This window comes from Colobus angolensis, unplaced genomic scaffold, assembly GCF_000951035.1.
Source record: "Colobus angolensis palliatus isolate OR3802 unplaced genomic scaffold, Cang.pa_1.0 Scaffold174, whole genome shotgun sequence".
Taxonomy (NCBI): Eukaryota; Metazoa; Chordata; class Mammalia; order Primates; family Cercopithecidae; genus Colobus; species Colobus angolensis.
Window position 1 is genome coordinate 108,820 of NW_012114866.1, and position 12,634 is coordinate 121,453.

The window sequence follows — 12,634 nt, forward strand, 5'->3', positions numbered from 1 at the left end:
ATGATTTCTGTGTAAACTCCTACAGATATCATAAATATTTATTGCTAGAAACAGTATTTTAAATAAAAGGTTTTCAGGCAAGTGTATTAAAACGGCCTTGGATACATGGGGCCCTATCACTTGTAAAACTTGGCAAATCGGATGACTATTAAAAATACAAAATTACACAGAAAATACCCTTCAATAAATTGATTTTTTGTTTTTTGTTTTTTTTTAATTGAGACGGAGTTTGGGTCTTGTTGCCCAGGCCGGAGTGCAGTGGCGTGATCTTGGCTAGCTGCCACCTCTGCCTCCGGGTTCAAGCGACTCTCCTGACTCAGCCTACGGAGTAATTGAGATTACAGGCATGTGCCACCATTCTCGGCTAATTTTGTATTTTTAGTAGAGATGGGGTCTCTCCGTTTTGGTCAGGCTAGTCTCAAACTCCCAACCTCAGGTCATCCGTCAGCTTTGGCCTCCAAGAGGGCTGGGATTACAGGCGTGAGCCACCGCGCCTGTCCTAATAAATTGATTTAAAAAAAAAAAGTTAATTGAGGTTCTCTAAAGGGAGCCTTTTAGGCAACATGCCCACTGGGTGTACTGATTCCTAGGGTGGCTGGTGTAAGGCGAATCGATGTGGCTCCCCCAGCCCCCTCCTGGGAACATCCTAGAAACATCATGGAAACGCACACGGCCCGGAGGTCCCGGGAGCGGCCATGGTGCCCAGCCCCGCGGTCTCGCCCTGCCCTGGAACCCCGTGTCAAGCACCCGCGGACTCTCACGTCTTCTTTTTACAGGGCAGCGGGAGCTTCTCCTGCACCTTGGCCTTGAGCTTCTTCTAGGCGTCCTCCGCCTCGCGTTTCTCCTCCTTGGCCACCTTGTAAGGCCACTTTGGTATCCGCAGGTGGCCGCTGTCCTTTGTGCTGCCCTTCGGCGCCGACCTCTGGGGGTTGGAAGGTGGGCGCTGGCGCCTTGGTGAGGCTGACCTGGGGCACCACCACGCCGGCCACAAGCTGCTCCGCTGAAAGCCCTGCAGGGGCAGAGGCTGGCCTTCCGCGGGGCGGGGTTGGCGGAGCCCCAGGACCCCGGCAGCGGGGCAGGTGGGAGGCTGGCTCTTGCGGAGCCCTCCAGGGAGCCCAAAGCCGCTGGGCCGGGCCGCTTAGGCTGCTCTGCGCCCTGTTTCCCTGCCTCCTGCGCCTGCGCCCTCCCCCACGCCCCCGCCGCGCCCCCAGAATTTCCTGCACCACCAGCCGTCCTCTTCCGCACGCACAGAGTGCTCTCGGGGCACACTGTCTGGCACGCGATGGCCACAGCGGGGCTGTTAGAGGCTGGTGCTCATCCTGACCGTGTGGTCCAGGGCGCCCAGGTCCTCCAGGCCGCGCACGGAGCGGGGCGTCAGCGCGGACAGCTCGCAGTCCTTGAGCTTCTGCACGCAGTTCTTGGCGACCTCGGGCTTCCGCGCCCTCTAGAGGAGCCGAGGCAGCTCAAGCTGGTACTTTTCCCAGAACCGCTACAGGCGGGGAGGCTCCTGGAGCCTCTGCATGAGGCGGATGTGTAAATGGCCACTCCTCTGACATCCCACCAAGGGGGCCCCGGGTGGACACCCGCCCCTGCTAGCTCAGGGCTGGGATGCGATCGACCAGGCATGGCGGCTTTCAATCCTAACGCGTCCCTCCGTCAAGGTCAAGACCCAGGACATAGTTCAACAAGTAGTTGATGATGATAGCGTGCCCTAACTGGGCCAGAACAGCCTCTTTAGTAAAACACCATAGGAACGTGATGAAACAGATGCTCAGCTCCTTTCTTCATTTTCACTTTAATTCCGTGATGCCTCTGTGTCCCTCTGACGACATCTCGCCTGGGATCTGTGACTCTGGGGTCTTCAATGCCTACTGAGAAGGGTTCCTGGCCGTCATCAGGCATGAAAACCTCAAAGCCCTCTGCCCTCAAGGTGGGATCCCTGGGCCAGCGGCGTCAACCTCATGAGGAAACCTGTTCTTCTGCTCAATCTTGGGCCCCACCCTAGGCCTATTCAAAGAAAGACTCCAGGGGCAGGGCCTGGCAGCCTGTGTTTCCACCAGATCTGTGTTAAAGCTCAATGAACCAGCCCAGGTGATGCTGATGCAGGAAGCGCAAGGCTGAGAGGCAGTGTCTAAGGCAACTGTGCCCATGGGGCCAGGGGCAGCCCCTGCCTGTGCAACTATGATTAGGGCTGCATTCCCCTCCCTGTCCTGCTAGTTGACCTCAGTGTGGGAGCACTCAGCTAAGGCCATCAGGGTATATCCACAAAGCCGTGGTAGCAGACGACATTAAGGCCGGTCCAGCCATTGTGGTCAGTCTCCTGAGCCTTCTCAACACTCACCCCACGCCCCACCAGCCTCCACAGCAGCCCCACGCCTCCTGAACACCCTCCGGGACCCTCTCCACGCCCTCAATGCCGTGCCCCTCCTCATCCTGGAAAGGGTAGAAAGAATTGTCTTGCTGGGGGCAGTGGCTCACGCCTGTAATCCCAGAACTTTGGGAGGCCAAAGCGGGTGGATCACGAGGTCAGGCGATCATCCTGGCGAACACAGTGAAACCCCGTCTCTACTGAAAATACAAAAAATTAGACAAGCGTGGTGGTGGGCGCCTGTAGTTCCAGCTATTCGGGTTGCTAAGGCATGAGAATGGCATGAATCCGGGAGGCGGAGCTTGCATTGAGCAGAGATCATGCCACTGCACTCCAGCCTGGGTGACAGAGCAAGACTCCCTCAAAAAAAAAAAAAAATTGTCATCAGAGGCGATGCTGCGGGTGGGTGTCGGGCAGACTGGAGAAGTCCTGGAACTCTTTGTAGTAAGCGCGATCCTCCTCGACCTGTGCGCCTATGGGTGGGGACAGCATGCAGAGCTCCTTGCCACCCTGCGGCCGGGTCCCAGCCAGCAGCACCATGCAAGCTGCCGGAGGCGTGGACGGGGGTTCAGGGCACCGTCAGGGAGAGCCAGTCGCGCACGCCAAGCTCCCTGCTTCTCGCTTCTGCGTCCCCAGAGAAGCCCTAGCCCTACCTCATATAGCTGGCATAGATATATACAGATTTATTAATTGTAGAAGAAAGAATTATACCTTTCAGGTAAAATGGCTACATAAAATAATGAGTTGTGGTTTTTGAGACAAATTCTCACTCTGTCACCCAGGCTGGAGTGCAATAGCACAATTAGAACTCACTGCAGTCTTATACTCGTGGACTCAAGCAATCCTCCCAACTCAGCCTCCTGAGTAGCTGGGATAACAGGTGCACACCACCATGCAAGGCTAATTTTCTTTTTCTTTTTTGGTAGAGATAAGGTCTTGCTATGTTGCCCAGGCTGATCTCAAACTTCTGGCCTCAAGTGATTTTTCTGCCTTGGCCTTCCAAAGCACTGGGATTATAAGTATGGCCACTGTCACCAGCATTATATCAATTTTTTTTTTAATACAGATAGCTTCCCAACTAAAAATATTTTATTAGACTTCTCTTAAGTCAGCAAAGCAGTGTTATTACTGACCCAGTCTTCCCTTATTTTCAGCTTATGTGCAATAACGAAATTACCTTTATTTTTTAATTTGTTTTATTTTATATTTTCAAGGTACACAATATGTTGTTTTGAGATACATATACATAATGAAATGATTACTATAATGAAGAAAATTAACAAATCTATCACATCACTTAGCTGTACTTCTTTTTTATGATAAGAACATCAAAAATCTAGTCCCTCAGAATATTTCCCAAAAACAATACAAGATTATCGAATATACCTACAGGTTGTATATCAGATTCATTTATTCTACATTACTGTGCCTTTACAACTTTTGTCCTTCATTTACCTAATTTCTTCCCATCAATGTAGCCACCTTTTTTTAATGTATTGAACTTTTAAAAATAGATTTCAAATATGAGTGGGGCCATGAAGTATTTTTATCTGTGTGTCTGTCTTATTTCACTGGAGAAAACTGCCATTTACATGTCTCCTACATTTAGTACAGAAATAGAGTGCTAGTCAAGAATATGTCTGTTTTGTTAGATTATTTTTTCCAAGTTATCCTCTTTATCAATTTTTTTGTACCATAAAAGAGTCAAAATTCTTGTATTAAAAATATCTGTATCCAGGCTATTGATAAATAACTTTTTTTTTTTTTTCAGATGATGTCTTACTCTGTGGCCCAGGCTGGAGTGCAGTGATGCAATCTCTGCTCACTGCAAGCTCTGCCTCCAGGGTTCACACCATTCTCCTGCCTCAGCCTCCTGACTAGCCGGGACTACAGGCGCCCACCACCATGCCCGGCTAATATTTTTGTATTTTTAGTAGAGATGGAGTTTCACCATGTTGGCCAGGATGGTGTCGATCTCCTGACCTCATGACCCATCCACCTAGGCTTCCCAAAGTGCTGAGATTACAGGCGTGAGTCACCGCGCCCTGCAGATAAATAACTTCTTTTAGGTATAAAAAACTCAGGAAGTTCAAGATTTCTGGGTTAATGATTGACAATGTTCTTAGTGGTCTCTCTTGGATTTATTTCAATTGTAAGTAATTCTTGGTGACAGTCTAACATAAATTCTGACAGGTGAAGAGAATAAATAACTGAAGTATCTCTAGGAGAATCAATAGAATATGATTATCTTGGTTAAATGGCTAAGAAAGTATGCTAAATAGACAAACACCTTTTCATCTTCTAAAATCAGAGTCAAATACTAAACGATTGTAAGGTAGCTAATTCTGTCTTTCTGCAAAAGTGAATCTGAGCTAAATTAGAAGAATGTCAGGAATAAATTTTTTCTTGAAAACTAGGAACAACTAATGTAATTAAATTATGAGGCATTGACTATTACATAGAGTTTTACCATCAACAGAAAAGCTCACAAAACATAGATGAAAATCAAAAAGGTGTGCTCGGTTGGAACCCTAAGGTGAATAATTTTATCATCTCAGATCACTTGGAAAAAAGCATCGAGTCCAAAAGATGCTGGTGAGAAGCTTTCTCTCTGCTAATCCCTAATGTTCTGCAATAAACATGTGGAGGCAGAAGAGAGAGAGATTATTATAAAGTCTATGTGGTATAGAGTGAAGGAATAAGAGAACATTTCTGATAAGTATTTTCAAAATTTGGAGAATCATTCCTATCTAAGTCATTCATTAAAGGGACTAAAATACAAGTAAGATGTTTCTTGCCACATAACCCTCAGCTACCCAGGCTCTGAAAAGGACAATGCTGGACACTTTGACAGTGGTAAAAAGCAGGGTTTACTCACTCTGGAATACTAAGGACTGGTGATAACCTTAAGCAGCACCTTATCTCTTTGGTTGAGGTTCTGCTTTGTTTCATTGAACAAATCTCTTGGGTTATTTTCTGTTGTGCCAGTCATTTAATTTGTTTTCTGAATCAAATGATGAGAATAAACATTGTTTTGAATGTTAACAGCATTACCAGATATATCTTACAACTTGGTGTGCCATCTGCCTAATTTTGAACCTATAGGATGGGAATAAAAGCATTGTGAAAAACACCAGGTGATTTCCTTATAGCCGAATACTCTTGTCCCTCCTCTTTTTCTTCTGGCTTTCCTGCTGCATGGGTCATGGCAATAAATGGGAGTTTTCTGCACACAGAGAAAAAATTCCCTTGTTGAAGATGTTAGTCTTCTTCTCGACCAACTCCTAGATTGGTACAAACATGTGAGAGCAATGCACCTTCTGAATCATTTCAAATTTGTGGTCTTTGTTAAAGCAGATAAGCTGGTGCCTTAGGAGACGTAGCCATTACATTCTATTATAGAATTTTCCATTCTATATTATCTGGATTCTTATTTAAAATTTAAACTAATGTTGTTCTTTCTACTGCATAAGAATATTTATACCACTTTATGCTTAGTAAGTAATTAAACATATACGTCAGTTAAAATCAGGACAGTCTCCTTTATTCTAAGTCCTGTTCCTGTTCCCCATCATCTTATGTAGGAATCTTCCTCTTTCAATGGTTTATATTAAAAAACTTAAGACAATTGAAATCAACCCTATAAAAATTATGCTGCAATTATTTTAAACCCTAACATAACAGTATTATCTTTGATATGAATCTGAAAATCAATTTATTTCTTATCTTTTGATAGATATTCATTAGTATGTTCTATCCTATTTTGTTACTTATATTTTGGAAAAGTTTCTTTCTTTCTTTCTTTTTTTTTTTTGAGACAGAGTCTCCCTCTGTTCCCCTGGCTGGAGGGCAGTGGCGCGATCTCGGCTCACTGCAAGCTTCGCCTCCCGGGTTCCCGCCATTCTCCTGCCTCAGCCTCCTGAGTAGCTGGGACTACAGGCGCCCGCCACCGCGCCCGGCTAATTTTTTGTATTTTTAGTAGAGACGGGGTTTCACCGTGGTCTCAATTTCCTGACCTTGTGATCCGCCCGCCTCGGCCTCCCAAACTGCTGGGATTACAGGCGTGAGCCACCGCACCCGGCCGGAAAAGTTTCTTAATGTTAGAATAGTATTACATAATTCCTCTACTTATCCATTTATTCATTTTATTTATTGTGTGATCTATTCTAAAAATTGCATTGGATAATGGTAATATATTAGCAAAGAAGACAAATAGTGCCATTATCCCCTTGGAATTTTCAATCTGGTAGTAATAAGAATAAGAGTTTTCTGAATATTATAATCTGATATAATATACTCAGAGAAGATGTAATAGCAGAGCAACCCAGCACTGAGAAACTGTTGTATGAGCTGAAATGTGATTAATAACTAGGATGTTGAGAAATAGTAAAGTCTGTGAGGTCAACTTAACTTTGTCAGAGTTAAAAAGAAAATAAGCACTCTACTTTATTATTTGTAAGATAAGATATCCACCGCTTCATTTTTCTACCCCAACCTGGTTCAAATATACAAGTAAGACAAATGGTTTACAGTGTGTACAAACTGAAAACATAATCGCTGAAAAAGAAATCAGATTTAAAAAGAATTTTATTGTATGATTTTATTTACCTGAATGCAAAAACATAAAAAGTAGATTAAGTGTTACAAAGGCACGGGGGAGGGTGAATGGAGAATAAATGTTAATGGGTATTGGGATACTGCTGGAAGTGATAAAAGTGCCCAGGCAGTAGAGAGTTCTGATGGCTGCACAAGTGTAATATACTAAATTCTCTGAATTAAATACATTAGAACATGACTTTCAGGGTAAGTGAATGAATCTCAACAAAACTTGTACAAGAAAAGCCATTACTGATGTTCTAGTAAAGATTTCACAATAACTTATTAATTAAAATAACTCAATTAACAAATGTACACATTCAAGGTGTTTATCCCATGTATAACCATAAAGTAATTACATTCCATGAAGTTACAAGGAGCTCACAGGCTCTCACACATCGGGTCTCAGGACACTATTTGCATCATATATGGGGGGTCACAATAAATCATCATGAAACCAACTTTTCATGTACAACCAAAGCAAAACAAAGGCCTCAGAGGGGAAGAGAAGGAGGAAGGAGGAAAACCATAGATAAGAGAACCTTTAGAAACGTCAAAAAAACTCACAGATCCATTATCATAATCCAGAAACACCCCAACCCGACCCAGAGGCCTTTGCACATGCTGAATTAAGGGTGGAGAGTTGGTGGAGAGACTATAGTGATTGCTCCTCTTTGAGGAAATTAACAAAAATGTTTCATCAGAATCAACAGCGATATTGGTATCTGCTGTCCCGGAATCTCGACAGACTCCCAGAATCCAGGTGGAGGAGTGGGTCACATCCACTTCCCAGTAATGCTTGCCGGAGGTGAATGCTTGCGCTCCCCACACAGCAAAGCTCTCCACTCTCTGGGGATCCATGGGCGCACTGCGGTGGTCATCTTCAAATATCACATGTCTCACATCCTCAGAAAGGCTTATATAGCAAGGAGTCATTTCCGTGCTTAGAGCATTATCCACTGACAAGGAAAAAATATTATATTAGTGAGTGCTGTGAGGGGCAGAGGCTCTGTGACCCAATTATTCACTTCATTTGCTCTTCTTCCAAGAAAATACAGAAAAGAGGAAGCCAAGAGAGTTCAGTGCCATGCATCCATGAAGATGAAATGTCATTACAACTCTACAGCACATAAAATTATATATCATTCCTTAAATAATAGAGAAAAAATGTGAACATATCACTGGGCAAAGTAATGATTTAATGTCTACCTCTGCATAGTTTCTTTCAGGACATATCTAAAATGTTTTTTTTCTTTAATAGAAAATCTTCTTGTATTATTTGTCTTTAAGATCATCAACAGGTAGACATCACTTTGCCGTGATATGAGTATTTATTGGAATGCAAGTTATGCCTGTTATAATCTCAAACCTCAAAAATTTGCTAGACATTAACACGCGTAAAGTTTATAAGTTTCTGAAAGGAATACTCTGGCTTTACAATATCTCTTTAGCCCCTGATTCAATCTACTCTGGGTTCCTGCCTCTGCTACCTAGACCTGCTCTCTTGAATGGAGCTAACATGCTTAGGCCATGTTCACAGATCTCTCCCCTTTCAGTTGTTACGTATCTGATGGCATTAAAATTGTCCTGATAATGGATATTTTAGTCATTTTTTTATCAAAAGGCTCTGATTTTGTAAATAATAAAGGTTACTTGTAGAATGCATGTAAATGCACATAGAATAGAACCAATTAAAAAACATTATGCCAAATCTAACCCTCAAAATTGAATTAAATTGAATAAACACGAAATACTGATGCCACCGTGACAACTAGTGTCTCCATAACTACATGACCTGAATATTCTTTGTCCTCGTTTTCTGCAAAGTATGTACATTGCTTTACATTTTCATCAAACTCTAACTCAGGAAATTGAGTTTTGCTCTTTGTAGTATTACTATGCAGGTGGAGAAGATGCACATGTTTTGGAAAACTATGTATTACCTACATATCAAAAATTATAAAACTTAAATGGGAAAAGCCTCGACCAAGGGATCCAATAAGGAAACGATTTGAGGCTGGACTGCCAAGCAAGCTGGCTCTTACCTGTGAAGTTGTTGAGCATGTCTAGGACTCCAGTTATGCGCCACGAAGTGAGCTCCGGGTTCACTGGCTGGGGCTTTTGCATCTGTGCCAAATCAGCCCTGCAAAAAAACGGTCTCAGTTATATTTCCAGGCCCAGAGATAATCACACAGTCATACAAAGATATCATATTTTAATATAAGGTGTTTCCTCAGAATTCTGCCAGTTTTGGTTAACTGCACGTACATTTTGTTCCACACTCTAGGAGCCATACAAATGATACTTTTTCTGAATTTTATTGCATAAAAACCCAATTTCCCCAGATATGTTGTTTTCAGACATTACACAACTTCTGAAGTCATTAAACGACATTGCATCCCTCTGCCCATCACACCCCCTGATGGTATGCAAAAATCCTGAAAATATTTCAGAGAGCAAAAATCTCAGACAAAAATCTTTGGGACCTCAGCCTGTAACTGTCACTAATGCTAGTCAGTGTCTAACGTAGAATACACACTGAGACAAAAAGCTTTAATCTTTTGAGCAAAACAAAGGAGTCTAATTCCAGCCTGAGAACCCTGCTGCTGAGGGTCCTGAGGCAACCATTTTCCTCAGGTCTTTCCTAGAACTGGGTATATTGTGATGGAGCAGGTCCTGGTCATTGATGCTTTTAGGAACAAAAGTTTCCACCTCAGCCCACTCAGAGGGAATCTCTCTCCTCCCTCTGTCTTTTTTTTTTTTTTAACCTCCCACCCCTCTACAGTAGAAGACAACTCTATGATTCCTCAGAGTAATTTTGTATCAAGATCTGTGGGGTAAGGCTGGACAGGATGGATGGACTGGGAAGAACAAACCTCAGAATGGCAAACTGTTTTTACATATATTTGAATTCATACAAATTTTAAGATAAAAGCTTTCCAGACCAAAGAGAAGACCTCAGGCCCTCTTTTGAAACAAAAATGGAAATAGCCACTCAGAATGATATTAGTACCTCAAAATGTATACATCCCCTTCATTCACAAGAGAATGAACTTTTCAGAAATAGCATTTTTTTTAGTGTAAACTCACCTTGCTGATACATTTCTCACATCCTGCAAAAAATAAAAGATAATGTTAATTATGAGAGATTTTTCTTTCTGCATCTTTTCTCATACTCTTGTTTCTTTCTATTTTACTGTTTTAAAAATGTGAATCTTTTTATTCCCCTCTAAGGAATCATTCTAGGCTATGTTAATAGCAGAACCTCAACTAAATAATGAAAAGCTTCATCAGTGGGCATGAAGAAGAAAGGAGCTGAGCAAGTCATGGTGGAGTAAAGCAAAGATATCTAGGTTTCCAGTGTCATTAATTTCCTAATCTTATTTCAAAGGAAAGCCCTGACCACGCATGACAACTATTAAAACAAAACAGAACCATATGAGAAACAGAGTACACGGACATTGATGAGTAACTTTTACAAACTTCGCCCAGGCAAGGGGAAAACCCTCAACGTCTTCAGCAAATCACTGTTGTATGGGACATCAGAGAGTGAGGAGGAACTAGGGCATATCAATGGAGTATTAGTAACCTTCCCCTAGCCTCGAGTTCTAATGATTTTAGATGATCTCTCTGTGTGGATAGTACTCCAAATTATATTGAAGAGAATCTTGTTATATGTGATCTGTTAAAATGGTAAAAATTTCCCAAAGATTACCAAAGTATGCAGTAATAAGTAACTGGACAAATGTAATGTAATGGTGGGAGTCAGACAGCGTGTGTCACTTAGCTTAGAGCAGTGACATATGCAGGTGACATTTGCATGTCCTGGCAGCAATGTCCAACAAGGATTTCCTGTCTCTGAAGATGGACCCTCCCTCCTCACCTGGAGCAGCTCCACGTCAGGCATGTGGCATGTCTCCCACAGCTCTCTGTACATGTCTTTCATCCTTTCTAAATGTTGGGTCATTCTCACTTGACTGTCTTGTAGTTGTTGGAAAAGCTCTTTTGCTTCTCTTTCCAGTGCCTGCAGATGCAGTTGCTCCTCCTCATCGAGAAATATATGCATCTTTTGATATTGAATAGTGATTATCACCTTCCTTAATGACACATAGTCCTGCAGAGATGTTTGGTTAAAAGAATTACATGTTCTCACTCTCAGTAGAAAACTTCAAATAATTATATGCTGGGTGTAATCAAGCAATTTGTAAACTTTCTGCCTCACTCTTGCAAAGAGTCTTGAATATTTGGTGCTTTTTTCTGTCCATCTTTTTCAATATTCCTATTCTCTCTCCCCTTTTAAATCACAACCTATATAAAGACTTCTGGTTTCTGTCACTGTGATGCTTCTTTACAGTTCTTACTGAGTCAATTATTTCCTCTATTTATTTCTCCTTTAGGATTTTTCCATATCTAATTCACCTAAATGTTAAAGAACATTTAACCATACAACATATTATGCTTTTTTTCTTTTTTACTTGTACTATATTTTTACTCTATATGCTCTTCTATTTCTGTCCTCTTCCTCACACCCAGTCTTAGTGAAATGTTGTCTCATCTCCAGTGTCTGAAAAGGTTTATACCAACCTTCAAATTTGACTAGAATGCATATCATGTTATTTATCCAATATACTAGAATTAATTTGGCCAGCTTGTGTGGGCTGCTCTCTTTGCGATTCCTATTATATCAGTTGAAATCACTACATTTTCTTGGGATGAAATCACTATCTTTTAACTGGTAGTTTGAATTTTGCTAAAAAGTATAAGCCAACATTGTGTTTATTTGCATAAAAATAAAGGAAATGCTTTCATTCTTACCACTAATGAACGAAATTTGCTAGTTTCCTGATTTAGATTATTTTGTGTCTCTTGATTGATTTTCCATAAACAGTCCATTTCCTTTATAAGTTTCTCCTGCAAAAGAAGCAAGAAGTTTAGTAATAATGAAGACAGTATACTAGATTTCATTCCCCTATCAATTAAATAAAAAGGCTGTAATTGAAAGAAACATAAATTCAAGTTAGAGTGGAGTGATCAGATTTTAACATGTTAAACAAATTTGGTTCTAATAATTTGGATGTGAAAAGTCATAGAAATATAATAGAGAGTTTTAAGGGACCCTTCAGACAATATCATCAATTTTCTGAGAAACTGGCTTTATACAACATGACTTTGAAAAGTGTTCTTGGTGCTGGTCACCTGTTCCACAGCTCCATTCTATACGTTCGAACAATGTTTCTAAGGAAACCTCCTTTAGTGAAGTCTCAACACAGCTATGATTAGAGTGCCAAATTAGTCAGCAACACTGAAAGGACACATTTATGTGTTATGATTGACATGGAATAACCACCACCTCCACCATCTGCATTCTCATCACCATCATTGTCACAGGCCCTCATCATTCTTATTTGGGACTCTATACATATCAAACTGCCTTAGAGGCATCACGTACCCTGCATTCCTCAGCAGCCCATCCTATTGGACTGTGGCTGTGAGCCATGTGCTCTGGTGACTCAGAGCAGGGCCCACAGAGCAATTGCTTGTCAACCTCACAGAAGAGCTCCTTAGTCTCCTCATGGAGCACACAGATACTGTGTGAGTTGTTGATGTTCTGAGGTCTGGTCTGTCTGGCTAGGGAAGCCAGCTTTTTGAGTGTAACATTGGTGTTGAAGT

The 12,634-nt window shown here is 42.0% G+C and overlaps 2 protein-coding genes across 2 annotated transcripts in view; both read right to left on the minus strand.

Moving 5' to 3' along the window:
• Window positions 1–1,626, minus strand: part of LOC105509337 (ankyrin repeat domain-containing protein 33B-like) — a 6,393-nt gene extending 4,767 nt beyond the window's left edge. Inside the window, exons 1-2 of the mRNA XM_011938542.1 lie at window positions 1,476–1,626; window positions 762–1,307 (exon numbers count right to left, since the gene is read on the minus strand). Of these exons, the coding sequence (XP_011793932.1) occupies window positions 762–1,307; window positions 1,476–1,626 (697 nt within the window). The remainder of the gene's footprint in view (window positions 1–761; window positions 1,308–1,475) is intronic.
• Window positions 1,627–7,246: 5,620 nt separating this feature from the next.
• On the minus strand, window positions 7,247–12,628 carry LOC105509289 (putative tripartite motif-containing protein 64B). Its single transcript, XM_011938456.1, has 6 exons — window positions 12,414–12,628; window positions 11,780–11,875; window positions 10,848–11,078; window positions 10,055–10,077; window positions 9,010–9,107; window positions 7,247–7,923 (listed from the first exon to the last, which is right to left on the minus strand). Exons 1-6 carry the CDS (start codon window positions 12,459–12,461, stop codon window positions 7,430–7,432), a joined length of 990 nt encoding a protein of 329 aa, XP_011793846.1. The 5' UTR covers window positions 12,462–12,628; the 3' UTR covers window positions 7,247–7,429.
• Between the last annotated feature and the right edge of the window lie 6 nt (window positions 12,629–12,634).